We start from the raw sequence: 22,512 nt of genomic DNA on the forward strand, positions 1-22,512 counted from the left end.
GTAGTGAAGAAGGGCAGACACGCACTGGGCATGCTGAGACGAGTGCTCAGGGGGGGAAGCAGCAGCATACGTGACAAGGCCTATAAAACTATGGTCCGCCCCATGCTGGAGTATGCCGCAGCAGTGTGGGACCCATACACGGCAGTACTTGAGAGGGTGCTGAAGGGGGTGCAGAGGAGAGCAGCTAGATGGGTGAAGGGCAAGTGGAGGAGAGCGGACAGAGAAGGGAAGGGGGAGTGCAGTACCACAGAGATGATGATAGGAATGAGATGGGAGAGCTTAAAGGATAGAAGATAGGAGATATTGGTCAAGATGTAGCAGGTGCTGAGTGGAGTGGGAGGATGGGGCGAGCTGGGGGGAAAAGTCAAAATGGGAATGCCTAGAAGTAGGAAGGAAAATACTAGGAAGGTTTTCAAAGAGAGGAGGAGAACAGAAAGGGGAAAAAATGCGATGGTCGTGAGGACAGTAGGGGAATGGAATAGGCTGGAGGAGGAGTGTGTGTCGGCAGGGAGTGTGGACCAGTTCAGAAGGAGAGTGAGGGGAAAGTAAGGAGAATGCTTGCCACCGGGCACTTTGTACCCAATCGCAGCTATATATTAAATAAATAAACTATGGGCCGTTTCCTTTGCTGCATTAACTTACACCACCAGTGCGTTCATTGAATTCTCACTCTAATAGCAAATAGCTTATCTGACAAAGGAGCACAGACTTTGGCGTCAAAGTTTCCCCGAAAAAACTGTAAAATTGCAACAAAATTTTTTTTTAGGAGATTTACCAGCAACTTGCAGCTTTCTCCCATATAAACAATGCTTTTAGAGCTAAATTTGCCCACCAATATGTCAAAACTGTTTTCTTGTTCTTTCTTTCGGAATTTAGTTCTCCGTTCGAAAGTGTTAAATGGCACCGAAAACTGGGTGAAGAGCAGTCTATATATATCTATATCGTTGATAGATTAAAAATATATATAATGTAAAATTATATATAACGTTTTAAAGTTATACGTTTTTCATATTCATTTATAATATATTTTTTTTAAAGCTATTTTGTGTCTCTATGGATCTCAACCTTTTCTCTGTTCGTAAGTCCTTTATGACTTCCTGTTTGTCATTCTCGTCTTCGCTCTTTTGTAATGGAAGGTTGATGCTGAACGTCGTAGATTTTTAAAGTGTTTTTTGAAACTAAGTTGTCTGCAGAATTAACTAGTATTTCGTTAATATACATTCTTATATTTGTGCGCAGTCTTTCTTTCTCTTCGTTGTGAATATTCAGAAGTGGTAAGTTTTATTTGCTGCTTTAATCATAATAATTTTTAAAATCTCCCATCGGCGTCTACCCCACGTGGTGAATGCTTTGAATGTCTTAACGTTTAGTGTGTTGTGGGTAGTCGTTAGAAATATTATGATTGACTGTGAAAGATCTTATAAGCCGAGATAGTTTTATTGTTTTTAATTTTTAGTTTTATTTGGGATGTATTGTGTATAAATCACCGGCCGCCATTTTACGTGGTGTTAGTATTTCTGTGAACGTGAAGTATTGAGTTTTAATGTGGATTACTTTTATAGCTTTTTAATTTGGATTGCTTTTAGAGCTTGGATGTTACTAACGTTTTTAGTCTTGCATAGTAAATATAATTTGAAGTTGATTGTATCATCCCGGTGACGCATTTTTGAGTTTTACACATTTGTATGTAATGTTTGAGATTTTTGTTTTAATTTAATTTATATGCGTTATAAACTTTTGAATATGCATAGTTTTGAAATCTTGTTCTTGCCAAGGTTAAGAAGTATGTAAGCCAAACTAGGATTTTGTTTCACTTCCCTTTTCACCACGTGGTTAACGTCACGTTGAGAACACTCGGCTCGCCACTAGCAGGTTGTAGCGGGTTACCGCTAAGATAATTCAAAAGGAGAGCAAGTTAAACAAATAAACCCAATTTTTTTTTAGATTTCTTACATACCATTATTTTGAGTAATTTCCTGATACGGCCAATATTTTAATAAAATATACCTACTTAAAGATTTTTTCAATTGTGGATTTTGATAATGGTTATATTGAAAACAATTGATCTAAGAGTATCTGTTCCATTAAGTAATTCACATGTTGTGAATTGTTATTTATAATTGGCTTCTGCTATGGCTTATATAGATAAATTGTAGGGTTGTTAGATATTTCTGACCGTTAGACTAAATGGAACCTGGCCTCTGACGTCACGTTGATGTACAAGGATACGTGAGGAACTGGCAAACGAAAAGAAACCCAAGCAGTCGCTGCCTAATGCTGCTCGTGGCTGTAAGGAAGTCATTAATATTTTTCCATTCGAGCGGTTAAATAAAGGTGCAAATTTTTTTGTTGCTCATTGTAAGAGTTTATTATTTTATGCCTTGAATAGCATTTCACAACTTAAAAAAAATGTTATAAATTAAAATTAAGTTTGTAGGGACAATTGCACAAATACAGTTGTCGGAGCACGTGCATTTGTGCTATACACACTGTCGTTCCAGATTATTGAAAAGTTGACTGTTAGATTCTTAAAGAACACCATTCCTAGTACTTTTATGTTCACATCACCTAGGAAACTAATCCACCCAAACAGAAAACTTAATACATTTCATATGTAGGTTTATCAACATAACACTCGTATGGGAAAAATTTATTTGATTAGCGCTCTTGTTTTCCAGGAATGAATTGAATTGTGCATTGCAGAAAGGAGTTAAGTCACAAAAATCCACTTCAGAGATAATAAAGAAAAACTGATTAATTCTTTTATTTTTAAAAGTTAGGGAACCAAGATTTACTGCCTTAAAGAACACTTGATTTGTGATATATTTCTCGGCTAATATGCATTTCAATGATCAATATAAATCATTTACAATAATTAATAGTGATGGGACTTATCCCTTTTCTGCTGTGAAGTATATACTTTTATACTTCATACAGTAAATAGCTCTTAACCAGCATGTCAATTTTTGAAAGTTTGCATTGTACCAAAGTGTAAAACTAGCCTAACATACATTGTTTAAATACTTCCTGTATTAGGCCAGTACGAAATAAGATACATAAAAAGGTATAAGCACTTGTGAACTTTTTTAACAAAGAGCACTACACTAACACGTCTTCATTATTTTACTATAGTACACTTTTAGTGCTATGGAACTAATGTTGTCTTATGTGTTACATGACTGTACCAGGTGGGAACAAAAATACACACACACACATTATTATAGCTGTTTGTATAACTAGATTTTGAAGTTTTTATTATACATGAATAAGTAATGTCAAGATATCTTTTTAAAACAACACACACTTCTTCAGCAATAACATATTGGTTATATTATAATGTTAATGATTATTCAAGTTTTATGAGAGAAGTGCAAACAAAAACTTTGTCATTGTTTTGCATTTGCTTCACAGGTTTGTACAAAATTATTTTCTTGCTACACTTCATCATCACTGTTCGTGTCTTCCAGAAGTGGGCCATTCCAATATTTTATTGTAGAACATTGAATACTCTGATAGTATTAAATGTATTACTTTAGCAATATCTTCTAATTTACGAACATTTATTGGAACCTTGCCACTGTATGCATTCTGAAATGGCAGTGGTGGACAGCACGTGCCTGGTTCTCTTAGGTGTAAGATGTGCTTTGTGATGTCGTTGCCTATGAATGTGGATGCTTGAACAGATCCAGGCAAATCTCTACAATACACAAACTCGCTGAACTGTGCTGGGTTGAACAATACTTTCTGTTCTCTTGGTGTTCCCCTACCAGTATCCACAGAAGAGCACACTCTCTTGCAATATTGAGGCCACCATCGCTTGAAATCCTTGATGTCGTCTGATGTAATCACTGTAACTGAAAATTTGTTGTGTTTGCTAGCTTGGCAAATTAATTCAATGTATTGATAGGTTGTGTAAATCCTGTCTACTTTTTTGATTAACCGCTTAACAACACCAAAGTCGCGGTCACATGGTAGGTAAGAATGTCCGCGTTGCGGAAAGTAGTGTGCAATTTTATCAAACTTACCTAAATCTGTTGGTGCAAGTAACATCCTGATGACTGTATGATTGTTGATTTTTATTTTGCCCTCCGCAGTTGTCACTGAAAATGTGCACTTCTTTCACTTGTTCAGACACTTTTGTTTCTAAGTATTGTGTAAGAAATGAACACACCGTATTTGGAGACTTGTAAGCAATGCCTTCATGATATGTATTGAATCGTGCCTTGCCAGTTTTTAGGTTGTGGATGCAAAAGTTGTTAACCCAAAGCTGTCTATACTAATAGAATGTCTGTTGTACAGGTATGTGTGGTAATGGTAGGTTTTGCATGTAGTCTCAGCAAATCCCAAGAACATTGTTTCGTTCCTTACACATTTCTTCCACCTCCTTCATCTGACTATAAAACTTTTCACTGTGCCTTTTGTGCACACAAAGTTCTGCAACAGCTGCCCTCTTAACTGATTCACATGATGTTTTTTATTTTGACTGTCAACTCACATTTGCTACAGGTGTCAACCTGTGGTCGTCCAAACCTTAGGGAAAAGTTTTCTCGCAAGTAGTTCTGGTAGTATTTGTATTTTACACCACTTGAAGGATATTTTTCCAAAAACATTTCATGCATTATTTTAACATTAAGATGAGCGTCCAAATACCTTGTTTCAGTGTTTGAATAATGTGTGACTTTAGTTGGGAAAAATACAATGTGGTCATCTATGAGCTGGCACGTTTCTTTTGGAAGAGCATTGCTCTTTTCATTCTTTCCCCTCATATCTTTGTGAGACTTTCCTTGAGAAAGCAGACTGCATAATCGCTCAACTTGCTTCTTTCCAATACCATATGCAGAGCTGCCAACCATTACGGATTTTCCGTAATTATTACGGATTTTAACCCGGAATTACGGAACATCGCTGGTTTATTACGGAAACAAGGCTTTGTGCTGCATGGTAACGGAGAAAATTCCGTGTGCTGTGCGTGTTTCGTAAACACAGTTTGAATACATCGCTTGGTCGCTCAAATAACGGAACTAGTAAGTGTGCACATATACTGTCGAAATAAGTAAATTTATTCTTGTGTTTTGAAATAATAATGGGATGGTATTACGTCCGTTGTACGATACAACTAGTACATATTCTCGGACTTATCGTTTGAAGGCTACTTACATCACAATAATATTTGTACGGTACTTTGGCTAACCTGTGTTGTTTTAATTTATTTCTTGATTCTTGAAAGCCATTTTTTTTTTCATCATAGTGTTTTTGTCGTGTCTACAGACGTGAAATTTTTTTTAATGTTTTTCGTTAGTGTTGTGTTCTTCAGTGCCGGTTGTAGAAATGAAGCGTGTGACGGAATAATGTGTATCTGGGGAAAAAAACACTCAATTCTTCACAACTTTCGACTTAAATATTCAAAAGAATGGTCAGGCTTGTCGTTTTCAAATGTTTGGAACGCCACGCGTTTTGTAATGTATGCACGTGTGACTTTTCGATTGCACATGGTGGAAGGGATGACTGTAGACGGCATATTGAATCAAAGAAACATGCAGAACATTTTAAAGCCGTGACGAGTAATAAATCTAAATATTTGTTTTTTCGCTACATTTGAAGAAACGAAAGTAACGAACGCAGAGTTATTGTTTACAAGTCCTTCTGTTTGTCTTGTTGTTTGTTTACATGACAGTTCTTATCCAACCAGGATAAAAGAAGCAAATAAAAAGACAGTTCTAAAGTTTAACTTTGAATACTTTGAATTGAAGATTCAAAATTTCCAGTAAAATTATTGACATTTCTTACATATTCAGATGATTGTATTGTTCAAATAGATTTTTTTATTCATTAATTTGCATTGTATTCATATACATAGGCCTAAATTCTTTTTTTGTTGCATATTATTGTCCTTGTTTTATCTTGCATGTGTGTCATAATGCCCCAGGAAAAATTTATTGTGCATGATTTACGCGTACTTTTTTCATATAATTGTCATTACTGATGGGTTTGATTTGAGGTTGGCAGCTCTGCATATGTACTTGCAAATGCTGCTTTACAAACACTAACTTTCAAATTATTATTCTGCCAAACATAATATCTGTACATACATTTTCTTGGTTTTCCATTCTGCACCCTAGGTCTTCTCCGTGATATTCAGGGTGGCCACCGACCCGGGAAAAACCGGGAAACCTGGAAAAAGTCTGGAATTGGAAAGGACCCGGGAAAAATCTGGAAATAATCTTGAATTTTACTAGTCATTAGGGAAAAGTTCGTTTGTGTGCCCCGCTTTTACACGCAGCGTCTGACTTGCAAGAAACTGCGTCGGCTTTAGTTTCGAATTTAATTAATTTTTCAGCTGTTTATTTACTATATCTATGTGTTTTACGACTTAACGGGAAGTCAAAACATTCATTTTACGTATTTGAAGACGTTCGTGTTTTCGTACCTGTACTTGTTCTAAATGACTAACGAAAAAAAAAAAAAAAATACTTTACCCAGGTCTACCACCATAAACATAGTTTCTAACAGTAATACGCTCCACGAATGCGTGGGTAATACAATGGTAGTACATGAGTTTGAATTCAGCAGTTGGTTGCAATGATCGGTCGTAGGAACCAATGACAAAATTATATGCGTTCTTATATTCTTATTGGCGTATTGCGCAGTTTTTTCGTTTGTGAGGTATGAGGAGGGTTTAGAAGATGGCGATGGTGCGTCGATTGTTTAGCGGAACACGAACGTGAATAATTTTTTGTTTGTAGTTTTTGGAAGCATGAGTATCTTGTAGCAGTGAATGCAGGAGGGAGGTTAGGATCATGTCAACGAGATATTCCTGTCGCTATGAGGTGGAGTTTCCGTGGGCCACCGAGGACCCTAAAGACAAAGGTAGCGCAAAGTGCAAGATCTGTACGAAAAGTTTTAAGTTAGATACTATGGGCAGAGGTGCCTTTTTAAGCCACGCCAAATCGAAATTTCACCAAAATGCGAAGTCATGCCAAGATAGAAATATGTACGTTACTGCATTTTTTTCCACTCATCCTGGTCAACACCATGAAGCTGTTCCGTCTTGCAGCAAAGGTAAGTTACAGTTACTAGTGTTTTATTAATATTTTTGTTTTGTGTTAAATAAATGCTTGAAGAGTCTATTGAACTCTATAGATTTAATGAGAGTGCCGAGTGTGTGCATTTGCTTACAATTTATTTGAAATACAGCCTATAGTTTCACGTTGTACAGTAAACGCCTGGCACATCGCGCCCCGATTGATCGTGGAATCGAGTATATCGCGAGTCAAATCATGTCCCCCAATCAAAAATGAATAATTTAATAATGAATAAATGGTTGCGAGCAGAATAGGGTCAACTCTAAAATTCGATTCCGGAAGTAGGGGAACTATCATGACACATTCGATGAAGGTAGGTATGAAAGTAAATAAAAATGTGGCAGTGTTGGTAGCCACATGCGATAATTGATTTTGAAAAAAAAAAATAAGCAAAGGTGTGGCAACAGTGTAACATAGAAATGCCGGCAAATGTTTGGTAGCTGAATAACAGTCGGGGCACATTGTAGGGAAAGACAATATGACTGCAAGGTTAGGTAAGTAGGAAATATATTTAAATGTAAAATGCATCACCCGAAGACATTTTCAGATGTTGAAAAGAAAGTGAAAGGTTGGTTAGATTAGGTCAGCTACACAAAGAAAAATTAAATTAAAAATTTGCTACAGAAAAAATAGTTGTTTGATTACCCGAAAGTATTTTGTATCATTTTCTGAATGGTACTGAAAAAGAAGTGAAAGGTTGGTTAGGTTAGGTCAGCTACATAAAAAAAATTAGCTAAATGTAAAAACGTTATTTTAATATACGAAAGTATTTTGTATCGTGTTCTAGAAGGTATGGAAAACAAAGTGATAGGTTGGTTGGGTTAAGTCAGCTGCATAAAAATAATGCTTATAAATAATACATAATACCAATAAAAAATAAAATGAAAAATAATTATCAGATAATTGTTATGCTGTGGCGTTCTAGAACATTTGCGATTAGGTCAGCCATGTAAGTGCCGTATGTTTTAGTGTAAGGACATTGAAGGTATATTTTTGCTTGTAAAAATTAAAACGGTGTCGGATAGTACCTGCTATACCAGTATTTGTTTGCTAATTATTCTCGTTCTCTGTGTGTCTTATATGCAGTTTGAATGTTTTTAGACTAAGTTTGCACGTTATATTTCTCGAAACCACGTCTAGTGCTACATTTTTATTGATACAGAAAAAGTTGTATCAGAAAATAGAGTTGAGCGGATGGGTTATACTCTATTTTCCGATACAGTTTTTTTAAGGAAAATATTTTTGTGAACGTGGCAACTTGTTGGAATCGTGAAATATAACAGTTTGTACAAAGCTACAAACTGCGTAAAAGTAACACAGAGGAGAATAATTAGCAAAATAGAAGACTGGTATCGCAAAATAGAGTAGACGAGGTGGGATTAAACTCTAGTATGCGATACTGTAAAATAAGTTTATGCGCAGACATTTATTGCATATTTATTGATTTTATTCCTTCCCCAAGGTAGGGAGCAGACAACAGTGTGCATGTTCCATTGTTTCAGGTATTGCTGCACGACATGAACAAGCGAATCATGTCGATCCTGATCAGAAGTCATCTGTAGATAACTTGGTATCAACTATCGATACCAGCGAGACTCCAAATCGAAATGTTCTTCAAAGGTTCCTTTTGGGGGAACATATTACGAGGGCGGAAATTTTGTGGGCTCTTCACACTATTGTTGGTCACACATCACTTCGTAAAGCAGCTGAAAGTGTATCAGTCATGAAACTCATGTTTCCTGACTGTGCGGTCACTCAAAAAATGTAGTTGCAGCGTTCGAAGATTGGTTATCTAATTAACCATGGCATAGCTCCATATTTTGAAAAAGAATTGAAGGAGCTGGTAAAAAAATCATCTGAAATTGTTATTGGTTTTGATGAAAGCCTAAACAAGGTTGTTCAGCGTGAACAAATGGATATACATGTCCGCTTCTGGGATGAAGAACTCAACATGGTGCAGTCTAGGTATTTCACGTCAGTTTTCCTAAGCTCTACTCGAGCCCAAGATCTATTGAAGGGACTCAAGAATGTTTTAGGACATGAAAATTTGAGAAAAATTATTCAAGTGTCCATGGATGGGCCCTCTGTGAACTGGAAGCTATCTAAGGATCTAGTTACTGAATTGCGTGAAGAAATAGGTCGTGAAGGTTTTCGACCTAATCAACATTGGCAGCTGTGGGCTTCATGTTGTACATGGTGGGTTTAAAGAAGGAATAAAAGTGACAGGATGGTGTGTAGTCGGGTTCTTAAGAGCGCTTTATTATCACTTCAAGGATGTTCCTCTGCGGAGAGCAGATTTCTCATCTTGCACAGGTTGCACTGTATTCCCCCTTAAATTTTGCTGTGTGAGATGGGTGGAAAATAAGAAAGTTGCTGAAAGAGCTTATGAACTACTGCCACATATGAAGACTTATGTTGAAGCCATCGAAAAGCAAATAAAGGACAAAGTGAAACCTAAAGATTCACACTTCAAACGAAGTTTTCCTGCTCTTAAAGAATCCCAAAATTTCAAGATTATTTGTAGTGCTGTAAAGGATGAGATGATGGGTGCCAAACTGGCCTTTTTCACTGCTGGAGCATAACTTGTAGAACCCTTTCTACGAGAATTTCAGAGTGATGACCCAATGGCACCATTCTTGCATCAAGAACTTCAGGCACTCACAACCACTGTGCTTAAGAGAGTTGTTAGAAAAGAGGTTATCGAAAGTGCTCAATCAATTACAAACATTGACTTGTCGAAAAATGAAAACCTTCTGCTGGCAAATCAGGTGGACATTGGTTTTGCAGCTACAGATGCTCTGAAGAAGGTACGAGGTCAGCTTGCTGAGAAGGTTGTGCTACAATTTAAAAATGACTGTAGATCATTTTATGTTGGCTTCCTTCAAAAGGTTCTGCAGCGTTCTCCACTTGCATATAGTCTTACTAGACAAATCTCCTGTATCAACCCTGAGTTGATACGTAGTAAACCAAACCTTGCTGAGAAAAGAATTAAAGCATGCTTGGAACTTCTAGTTGAAAAGCAACAGATCCCGGGGTCCACCGCTGACAAGATTCTGCAAGAATACCAAGAATTTATCCAGATAGCTTCCGTGGGAGAAGCCATGAAGTCTTATCATCGCCAGAATCAGCGTCTAGATTTGTTCTACGTGCAGGTTATGGTGGAATCTGGCAAATCATTTCCAAGTTTACTACTATTTATCAAGCATTTGCTTATTCTTTCCCATGGAAATGCTGCTTTGGAACGTGGTTTTTCCGTAAATTCGGATTGTCTGGTTGAAAATCAAACTGAGGATAGTCTTATTGCACAAAGAATTGTGTATGATGCTGTCATGAATTCTAAGGGTGTGCAACATGTGCAAATTACTAAATCGCTTATCCACTATGCAAGGAATTCTTGTGCGCGTTATAAGGAGCATCTGGAGAGTAAAAGAAAGAAGGTAGAGGCTGAAAAAAGTGAAAGGGACAAGAAAAGAGAAGCTCAAAAAAATCTAAGGGAACTGGAGGCAAAAAAGGCGAAAATAATGAATGATGCCTTAAAAGAGGCAGCCCTCATTGATGAAGAAATAAAAAAACTTTAAATGGTTCATGTGTGTGGAAAAGTGAGAATTTTTGTATCAGCGATTTTTATTTAAATAAAATAACACTTTATATCAAGAACACTTCAAAATACTTCAAAATGTTTTTGTAATTTGTTCACTGATTGGTGAGTATTCTTGGTTTTAATAAATTCTTAAAGTGATTATTGTTATAGTGTCCTTGATGTCGGTAAACAACATTAATCAAAACAATTGAAAAACTATTTCAAAATATATTTTTTTGCCACATATATGTCAATTTTTTTAAACCTGGAAAATCTTAAGAAAACCTGGAAAAATCTGGAAAAAGTCTGGAATTTGGTTTTAATAATAGAGTGGCCACCCTGGATATTGTCTGCACCTCTATTAATCTCTGGAGATGAATGTCCTGTTCATCCTTTGTAGAGAATGCATTCATGCTTTGGATTGCATGGATGTAATCGTCATCAGTAAGTTTAGTGAAACACTGCTTTCGGCATCTGTAACAATCAATTTTAACACACAATTAAGTCTACTATCAAAACTTAAATGTTTCATGTTTTCAAACAATTAACAGGTAATTTAGCTCTCACCCACATGGTTTTCCTGTTGCATGGGGTTTAACAGTTTTCCCAACCCAATTTTCAAATTCTTTACCCATAACTCTGCTTTTCTTAATAACATTTCTTTTATACAATTCATCACTACAGCCTCGTTTTCTTTTTCTACTTTCATTGATTGGTGTATTCATCTTAGTGGACATTTTAACACTGTTTAATAACAAAACGCAGATAAAACAAAAAAGCAGCAATTTTTTTACATCCAGTTGCATTCCAAAGAGAAATTTCTAATGTTCTATAGTGAACAAGGAGATAGCAGATACCTTGGCATTACAGAAAGGGGACAAGTCCTGGACTTGTCTGTTCTGCACTGCACGCGATAAATGTGTGTTTATTAAAAGCATTGCAGACATATGGACATGTTACCACAGGACGATGCCGTAAAGGCCAAATAATGGTTTCCTAGTCATAACTAATTTTTTTAAATTGTGGACTTATCTCCTTTCTGCAATGCACCATTCGATTGCATTAATGTATGTTTTCATTTTTGGTACTGGTTGAATCAAGTTCTTGCATTCCATTTTGGCCCGTCAAAGTAACTCTGAATAGTAGCAATATTTTTAATTCACTTAAAAATTTGATTTTCATATGCAATTAATTTTTTTTAGGCCAATCTTTTCATTAAAGTTGGCATGAATTACTAAATGAAGCAGTTTTTCTTTTATAATAAAAAAAAGCAGACATTGAGCAGTTGGCTGTGGTTGTATAAATATCCTTGTATAAAAGAACATACGAGTGTTTGTTTGAAACACATTGGCAGGCTGCATGCTCACTTTCCTTACACATGCCGACCATCTGAGAAGCAAGACTACATGGCCCCTGATGTGACCACGCGGTGGGTTGGAGACGTTGCAAAGTAAATTATCTGCGGGTCACAATTAAAATATGAGAAATTAATAAACTAATTTTTACAAAAATCTAATGTAAACTTTGAGTAACAGTGTTACTTCATAATGAAGGTGTTGACTTTGTGACTTAACAATACAACAATCATTAGACATGAAAGTTTCATTAAAGTTTCCATTTGATTTACTAACTATGCAGTTGATATCTTGTGTTTTTTTTTTTTCAAAGCATAATGCATAATTGTAAAAGTGTGGTTACCAGTTTTAATAAAATGACCTTGGTCTGTATGCACTCACCCATGATCAATGGCTTTTTTCAGCAGTTTTCTCAGTAAAGTTAACACTGCAGTATTTTGTCCGTCCGTGTGGTTTGACGTCTTTGAATGGGTCATTTTGACATTTTGAGTCGCTGCTGCATTTTGTATACTCATCTACATTTTTCATCCTAAATATTTTGCCCTGCTTGTGTAGTTTTTAAATTTCAATTTGTTATAAAAATTAGGTAGCCAAACAGTTGACATGTGTTCTTGCACAACTACAGGCACTAGCCAGCAGCAGGTAGCAGGTTCCACTTCAGTTACACATGAGCATTTCTTCAGATTAGTTTCTAAACGGGACTGAAATTTCCGTAGATTCTTAAAAAAAATTGTATGAAACAAATGCGTAGTCAAACGCTCATTTCAAAAGCTTTAGGGTTATTCCATTGTTACGGACGGGACAGTTAAATCTTTAAAATAATGTTGCACACTGTCTCAAATATATTATTTAAACATTTTATCAATATCTGCAGTTGGTCACCCTTAGTACGTAATATACAACTTCCAATTGTTGATGTACGAGTTAATTATTAATTTTGATCCTTGAATTATACATCTTTTTGGTATTGTTACGGGCGGGACACAGTTTGGACAGGACGGCAAAGGTGAGTTTTTCAGCGAATATTTTCTGTGAATTACGAAGTGATTTACATCCAGTTATTACAATACATGGTATAGTAGTAGTTAGTTCAAACATGCATAACCTCCTGAAATCAGAACTTAGTTTTAATAACCACCAATAAAATGTTTTTGAGAGAGTGACGCGTTACGGACGGGACGTTACGGATGGGACAAGAGCAGAATGACAATAACACTCTTAATTTAGTACTTTGGCTTAAATAATTTTCTTAATGAACAGAAAATAATTACATTTAATAATATCAGCATATATGATGCTATTAATTGTCCATTTTAAAGAGGAATACTAAATATTTTCTGAAAATCATTGTGTTTTTATCCAATTAATTTACTATTTAGTATCTAGATAACGAGAAGTTAAAAGTATACTATATACTGACATAAAAAATTAAGTTTTTAGCAGCAGTTAAAATGTTTAGTTAGTGAGTGACCTGTTACAAAATATAATTTACAATACCAGCTTACTGAACATAACAATTTGGTTTAAAAGTTACTCCTTAATGAACACAACAGCAAAAATTCTAACATTATCAGTCATTTCAGTATCGTAAATATTTTTTTTAAGTTCAGAAAAGCAGATTCTACATAATCGCAGGAATTATCTTTTCAAATTTGTTAAAAAAATCCTATCTCTAAGCTGTTTTAACTCAAGTTCTGGCAGTAAACCTATCACTTATGAAAAGTTCACAACATATTTCTTCCTCGTATCAGTTTTAAAAAGAATGTCCTGGCATGCATCGCGTACAACCTGCTCCATGTAGAAAATCTCAATGCTGCCATCTTCTACTCCTCCCTGGCTCACTACATATTTATCTTCACCTACTCTGCCCTACTTGCTCAATGAGTAGGTACTGCCCTCCTTGAACATTGTTCTTGGTAGGCTTCTGCACAACACACTCTTCATCTGTCTCCGAATCACGAATCAGTGTACACTTTACGGTAATATGGAATTCTGTTCCTTGGCTTCAACTCTCAAAGTAAAGATTTTTGTTCATTACATGCTTCTAAATTTGTTAATATTATTATAGAAATGCTCATGTGAATGTTGGTTATTAGCACATGTTTAGGTAAATTCGCAATAATTTACAAAAAACAACAAAATGATTATATATTATAATAAATCTTAAAAATGTTACGGACAGGACAAAGTGATTTATTAGTCCAGAAAATTAATAATCAACATTAAACTTTGAGGTTCTGTTAACATCTAGTTGTAGTATCTAGTCATGTATGATAATCAATTACTTGATTAATATTTTATGTGTATAATAAACTTTCTTACTTTTTTGTTACGGATGGGACACCATCAAATAGGTCTTCAAAAAACACTATCTGAAAACTCTGAACAATAACTTTAAGCCACAAAAACCATACAGATTGGTAGAAGCCAAATGAACTGGTCTTTTCCCACCAAAACACAGCTGTTAAAGAAAAACATATATAGCCAATGTTAAAGGAGCGCCAACTTGACTTGTTTATATCATAATACATGGTAATTATTAGGTACCCATTTTAAAATGTAAAGTTATGTATGAAAAATTAAAAATAATCGAAAAATGCATACATTTCTGGTTAATTAAGGATATGTTGGGTAGTTATAGTTTTATAAAAACATTTTATGTTATGTTTTAGTTTTACACAATTTGGTCCTTTTTGGCATGGAATGGCCGTTTAGTGAACTTGATGTGAAAACAGTGTTTGGTAAATATGTAGTTTAGCGGTATTTGTGAAAAAAATGTTAAAAATCTGAAAATACTTTTATTATATGCTCTTTCACTTCCTCTTTTCATTAAACCCGGCGGAGATAAGAAATTCCAAACATTTTGGGAGATATCGCCGTTCTTATTTTGCTATACAAGACCTATGCTATCATTCAACTGTCTCAATTTTTTTATTTTGCCGTGTGTTTGTGAATGCCTAATTAATTAGAATGGTCGATTAGGTCAGGTCAGTTACATTATAAGTACGTACTTTCAAACTAAGCGGACATAAAAATAATGTGAATTAATTTTAATGGTAGTTTAGTTTTAAAGTATTTATAACTGACCTGACCTGACCAAACAAACCGGGACAAAGGTTGAACAGTTGGAACTCGCGTAATTTTTTTTTACTTATTACTTGTGCAACATTATCCAAATAACAAATAAAACATTAAAATTTGAAACGTTAAATCTCACCTTAGAGGCGGGTACAATTCCTTTGCCATTAATAGAAAATGATGGTTGTTCACCTACGTTGCGAAAAAAATTCCTACTCGTAAACAAGAAACAATGTTAAAAGCTGCATGAATGCACAGGTATTATGAAAATTAAAAAATTTGATATCTCCTAAAGTATTCGGAATTTCTTATCTCCGCCTGGTTTAGTGAAAAGAGGAAGTTAGAGCACAGAATAAAAGTATTTTCGGAACTTTAAATTTTTTTTAACAAATATCGCCCAACTAAGAAAATTAAATTTGATATCTCCTAAAGTATTTGGAATCTCTTATCTCCGCCGGGTTTAATGAAAAGAGAAAGTGAGAGAGCATATAATAAAAGTATTTCCGGATTTTTTAACATTTTTTTTTTTGCAAATACTGCAAAACTACATATTTACCCAGTGTTTCTTCAGGCTTCTTTCCCCAACTGGAGATCTGCCATGATGGTAGCTTTTTAAAAAATAACAATCCTGTTTAAATTTTACAGACTGTTTATTCAATGTCAACCAATGAAAAATTAAATATACAAATGTATTGAACTTATGCAGAAAGTTGTGTTTTATTAAAAAAAATAGCTATCAAGTAAGGTTTTCGATTGATCAAATACACAGAGTTAGTTTCTTTTTCAGGAACACATTTAAAAGTCAATTTTGTATGTTTGGTACAGGGTAAGTTTGAATTTAACCTACAAACTTTGGCTGCACGTTCATGACAAAATAAATCTAAATCTTTTTACAACTATTGGGCTAAAGTGCTTCCAAAGTCTGGTATATGCCTTTGAAGTTGGAGCTTAACAATATTAAACCTAAAATTAAATTTAATTATTTCACATACCATGCCATAGTTAGTCTTTACTTCAAAACTGCACTAATCAAATAGTATTACTTCGAGGGGCGGCTGTACTGGTATTGTAAATAAAAGGAAATATTAGAACTTTTACTAAAAAAAACACTGTTTTTGAAAAGGAATTATGAATTTAAAAATACTTATTGAAGCACTAAATGAAAAAATAAATTTTTTCAAACGTTTAACATATGGGTGTTTCCGTGTTTCATATAAGAGGTGGTTGTAACACTAGAAATATTAAAAATTTTAATACACATATTAAGTATGGTCTTAATTTCGTAAATATTGCTCTAATATTTTATTAAATTAACCTGCATTAAGTCTATGAAAATTCCGGACATGTCTGTTCATCTCGGAAGTTCCCAATTATCTTTGTTCAGTGTTCAAAGCAAAATGTAGTTGAACCATAATCAAACCAGTTCGACGATAGATCGTGTTTGAACTCTAAATGGCGCAACCAGCAATTGGTCAAAGTTATTTTGTAATCGGTGGAACATTGCACTCTCGTTGCTGATGTCGAGGTAAACCAGGTGACCACGGACGGCAAACCTGCGTGTGCAGATGGTGGCGACGCCCAAGCTGATGCAGGAGGCAGGCAGTGCCAAGAAGAAGCGCTCCATGGTCCTGGGGGCAGACAGCCCTGCCGTCAGCAAGAAGAAGGGTCTCAACTCCAGCAACGGCCAGGTGGCAACGCCCAAGCAAGTACTGGGGCAGCGGCAGAAGGGGAAGATGCCCCAGAGCGCTACCAAGGGCACCCCCGGCTCCAAAAAGGTAAGTACAGCATGCCGTGCGGTTTACAGTATTACAGTCACCACCGAGGAAGTGCTTGGTGAGATTTATGCAGGAAGATGCAGGAGAAAAATTTAGATTGCATGAGTTTTAATTCTACCATAAAAAATGTGTAGTGTACAATTAGGACTATCTTACATCAGACTTTAATCAGTAAGAGTGGACACAACAATATGACAAGACAAACAAATGCCAAAAGAATGGTAGAAATTTTCAAACAGATGGTAGCTTTCATCAATAAGACACTGTGCACACACAATCTAAATATTTAATTAAAAATTGCAAAATATTCTCAGTTAAAATAGGTTAAAGGTTTAAGATATGGGTTCTGTTTCTACAGAATATTTTTCCTGATGTGCAAAAATTACATGTCATAAAATTATTTGAAATTTGGTTTTAGAAACAGGTTCAGCCTGAGAGCGAAGATGACGACGACGATGATGATGATGAGGAAGATGACGATGAAGTGGAGGAAGTAGCAATCCCGTTTGGAGCGAAGCAAGCTGCGCAGCAGGAAGACAGTGATGACGATGACGAGGAGGAAGATGATGATGATGACGAGGAAGATGATGAGGAGGAACAACCTTCTAAGGCTGCCAAGAAGCCTGCCAAAAGGGCAGCACAGCCTACAGAGGATGACGACGATGAGGAAGATGACGATGATGAGGACGATGACGAGGAAGATGATGACGATGATGAAGAAGATGATGAGGAAGAAAGTGCACAGCCTGCAAAGAAGAAACAAAAGGGACTAGATGGTTCAGTACAGTCCGTGAAGGCTGATAGCAGTCCGGAGCCAAAGACAATCTTTAAGTTCAAGATGTTCATCAACAACATCGGTGTCAGGTGAGAACCACATTGTTTTGACCTTTCATTTAATGTTGCAGTTCCTGTTTGTGGGAATATCACGTGTTGAAATTCAATGTACGACTAAATTTTGAAACAGTCGGTAGTTTGCTTAGCTACTCTTTCTTATTTAAATTTTATTCAATAGCTTGATTTATTCTGATTAGATAAGGTAGGCAAAGTTCATAAGTTCAAAATTAGCATAAAATTGCGACATGGCTTAAGAATCGATGTTTGGAAGTTGCCATCCCACTAGGAAATCTGGGAACCTTGGATGAGCCATGAAACTACATGCCATGCATACAAAATACATCACTCGTGCATCAAACATGAAAATACTTGTTTGTTGTAGGGTACCTTATTTTTGGTTATTCCTCTCGCTTGTAGTAACAATTTTAGAAATGTATACAGTAATGTAAGAATTGACAATTAATAAGCTGAGGAGCTTAAGTGGTGGGAAATCATAAAACTGTGATACGCTGAAGTAACTGCACTGTTAATTGGTTTTGGGATTAATTTTCTGTTGGTTCTGGTATTGTCTAAATATGTGCCAGACTTCTATAGTCACATCTTTGTCTCAACAGAAGTCCGGGCTAGAGCCTCCCACAAATATTTTAGCAGATACCTACCAAAAAATGTTTTATCATAGCATAGAGCAAGATTTTTATTTGTTTGTTAGAGAACACTATCCTTACAGAAGCTGATATGTAATTAGTATCTATTCATACTATGGTAAACCATTATAGTTATTTTGAATTTTGGGGTCAAATTCAAACTTGATAATGAAATTCTTTCAAAACATTTTTTTGTCACAGTATTCTGTACATTGAAAGAATTCATATCACGGTGTCTCTAGGTCATGGAAAAGTAACTACTATACTGAAGTACTGGTTATGAAACTCGCTAAACTTTGTCGGGGCACATTTTAACGGTTGATGCCTCACCGGTTTTATAGTTGCACATTAAATGCAAGTTTCTGAAAAGATTTTGAAAGTACACATCTGGTAGTAGATGTGATGAAGTGCGGTGAGGGCAGTAAGGGAGGGGCGTGCTCGCAGCGTGGCGGAGGACACCCTGAGGAGTGCCCTGGAGAAGCTGTCGCCCCTGAAGGACCTCATCGTGCTGGACAGGTTCAAGGACACGAGGCAGTCCTGGTCCGCCATCGCCGCCGTGGACAACGAGGAGCAGCAGAAGGTACGACACACGTCCTTGAATCGTAGAATATATGGAGTTGTCCTTGGTTTTTATTTATCCTTGAAAATCTGGAATTGTGCTTGACTTTTGGTAGTACAGTACAACCCTGTTATAACATTCTCCAAGGGACCAACATAAAAAAATGTTATAAGCAGGAAATCATCTTCACTTTGTAAAAATTACACGTGGATTGATTAAATTAAAAAGTATAGGTAAAACAACACAAAATACAGGAGTATTACACTAAGTACAGCAATAGAGTGGAAAATTGGTTAATTTTATTTATAGATAATACCTAATAATATGCTAAAGAAAAAAAAATGTTTTGTACAATACAGTTCAGAGTCGAAACAGAAATATTCAACTCTTTTGCAATCACAACACACGTTTTGTTGGGGTTCCTGTCCACTTGGTTAATAAACTGAATTTTTTCAGCTACAGAATATATTTTCGCTTATATTTATCGGCCATCATAACCGTACAAAAACCTGAATAAAATTTCAATACGGCGTATTTTAATTAAATACGACCGTGACTACAATAAGTAAAAAAATAATAATAATTACGGTAAAGGTTAACCACAAACAAAAGCCGTGAATATATCCATAGAACAGTTAACCATCTCAAGGTGTTAAACCTTTGAAACAAAAACCAGCACCATAGAGTATAGTAGCACTGTTTCCGACCATGTATCAGTGCACAAAATGTGTATCATAAGTATAAAGGAACAAGTCATAGGCTAACAAGCGCGAACAGGACGCCATATTGATAGTCGATCCGGTGCAAGTTGTGGAGTGCGTGTGTACCACGTCTATGGTGAACTACTCAAATGTAAACATCTGATGTTTGTATATGCGTGCTGTATTTTCTAGCTATGGTTCCGCTCTAAATTATGACTTTGAAGGAAGGGATACCGCAAATTGTGGCAGTTATCAAAGTAAATTTGAACGTTAAAGGCGGGAATGTAGAAGTTTTAATATTGTTATAGGCGGGAAATTAAAGCATTGTGATAAATGGAGAAATGACGGGACCATGAAATTATGGTGTTATAGGCGGGAAAATGTTAAAAACGGGAATGTTATAACCGGGTTGTACTGTAGTTGAATTTTATTGTTTCATTGAGAATGAATAAATATTATAATCCATGTTTTTGGTACGTAATAAGCAATAATTGAGGCACAGTGTGTGCGATGTGCATTTCTTTGTTAAAGTATCTAAAAAAAATGTGTGTCCTTATATTCCTGTGTTTTCTAACTATTTCAAAGTTTTTTTTTAAACATTTATTATGAACTATTAATATATTTTATATTGTGTTGATATCACAATTAAGTTACAAATTACCGAGTTTTTTAATAGACTCTGTTGCTTTAATATCTGTGTAAATACTGTAATATCAAGTATCAACGATTAGATCGTACACATTGACATCAGTGTTATTGATAGCGCAATAAAATAGTTACTTGAAGCAATTGTGAAGTGTGCTGTTCATATTTGGTGCGATGATGATTTTTTAATGGTGAATACTATTGTAGTCAGTGAACTTTTTTTTCAAACCCTGGAAAAGTTTGAATTTTTTTTGACATGTCGTCTAATAAATTGATGAACGCCGGCTGCACGCACTAAAAAGTGTCCCACTACCGATGTGTCCTGTTTGCTCATTGTACGCATGCGTGGCATCTCTCTTCCACTCGATTGGAACAACCATCGATTTGACTTTTCAATCATATTTTCGTCGTTTGAATTATTACTATTATGTAATTTGACAATCGTCCATTTTCAGCACAATCGGTACGGTTATTTAAAAGTAATGTCGAATATTCAAATCCGTTTTGAACCAACAATGGTGTTTTACAGTTGTTACACATGATAATTCAAATTACACCCGGGATCTTTTGCACAATGTTTTAAAAAATATTGTAACATTATAAATAAGTTTGGTGTATTTGGGATGCGTTTTTGTTATAAAATCGTGTTATAAAAACGAAATAATGTTATTCCCCACCGTGAACAAAATTTTTATAAACATTATATACCATCTGAAACTATTAGTTTTCAAGTATGGCCTCGTGGGTGTGCGGTGAGCATCGCTAGCTTCCAATCCAAAGGTTGTTGGTTCAAATACCGGCAGCTGCGAAACATTTTTTTTGTACTTGTAAAAATAAATACTGCGCACGCAACATTTCAAAAGTAATAAATATCTATGAATGAATGAATGCAAATAAAAGTAAATTTATTAATTAAATTGTACATTTCATTTCACTCTGTCTTTGTGTCCATACAAAATAGTGATAATTCAATAAAAATGATTCAATGTTATTCATAAAAGTATGCATAGGTGGATTTTATCATACAAAAGATAGAAAAATTAAAAAAAATTCTTCCTCAAACAATATAATATTTTTAATGCCTAAATGGCTTGGTTGCAAAAACCTATTACGGCTCAGTCTCAGGCCGAATATGAAATTTCCTTTTCTTCTGGATCAATCATTTCATCAATGTTTTGTTATGACGTCACGTTAAACTATCGTCCGTAAACCGACTTTACAGACAACCAATTTTTTTCTCTAATTTTGCCAACCACCTTGACTGCTGCAATTATAGTTTTTAGTTATAGCACTTATTTTTAAAAAAAATTATTTAAATGTAATTTTCCACAACTGCTTGGGCAAAAAATGCTGGCTCAGGTAGCAGGTTGTGTGACTGGCGTGATGGTAACCTGTGACATTTGAGAGGTTCCATGCTGATTGTGGAATGTCTAGAAACCACAGGGAGATTGTGTGGAGGCTCCCGTGCCTGTGTGCCCGAACCGGCTGGCAGGCTCCGTAGCTGTCCTACATTAGCTCTGCGCTATGGGCCACTATGCTACACATTTACTTTTTCTTTCAATATGTATATTATAGTAAATTGTAGCGGTATTGTAATTGAACTACTTGCAGGGCCTCGCTCACGGCCGTGTGCGGTGTGTGTTGCAGAAGCTGCTGGCGCTGCACCAGGACAAGCTGGGCGGCGAGCGCCGCATCGTGGTGACGTTCTACGAGGAGCGCGAGCGCAGCGTGGGCGGCTTCAGGGGCGGCCGGGGGGGCGGTGGCTTCAGGGGGGGCTTCGGCGGGCGGGGAGGGGGCGGCGGTGGTGGTGGCGGCGGGCGAGGCTTCAGGGGCGGTCGGGGTGGAGACCGCGGCGGGCGGGGGGGTGACAGGGGCGGCCGGGGGTGGCGTGGGGGCAACAGGGGCGGCTGGAGGGGCGGGCGGGGCGGCAGTGACTAGGCCCGCCTGAGCCGGGCAGAGACTGGACCTTCGACTGGGAGAGTGCGCTTCCGGCCGGTCTGAGACCAGAGCCGTGCCGTGCCACGCTCATCCACACCTAGCTGTTTTAACCAGTGATTTTACAACTTGTAAAAAGATTACTATTCCACTTTGTGTGCGTTCTGTTTTTAGTGTGCGCCAGCACTTTTGATGTTGCATTCTGTAATTGTGGTTTTTGTGGCCATCTGTACAAAACATGCTTTGAAGATTACAAGTGTTATATTGGAATTTTGTTACTGCAGTGACTGTATGACGGAGAGAAGAAATAAAATATTGAGTATA

At 36.3% G+C, this 22,512-nt stretch overlaps 1 protein-coding gene across 1 annotated transcript; it reads left to right on the forward strand.

The window, feature by feature from the left end:
* The first annotated feature begins 1,109 nt into the window (after window positions 1-1,109).
* LOC134540218 (nucleolin-like) lies at window positions 1,110-22,512 on the forward strand. The gene is made up of 5 exons (XM_063382818.1): window positions 1,110-1,274; window positions 16,661-16,870; window positions 17,289-17,734; window positions 18,793-18,928; window positions 21,901-22,512. Exons 2-5 carry the CDS (start codon window positions 16,661-16,663, stop codon window positions 22,189-22,191), a joined length of 1,083 nt encoding a protein of 360 aa, XP_063238888.1. The 5' UTR covers window positions 1,110-1,274; the 3' UTR covers window positions 22,192-22,512.

The sequence above is a fragment of the Bacillus rossius genome, chromosome 16 (assembly GCF_032445375.1).
Source record: "Bacillus rossius redtenbacheri isolate Brsri chromosome 16, Brsri_v3, whole genome shotgun sequence".
Taxonomy (NCBI): domain Eukaryota; kingdom Metazoa; phylum Arthropoda; class Insecta; order Phasmatodea; family Bacillidae; genus Bacillus; species Bacillus rossius.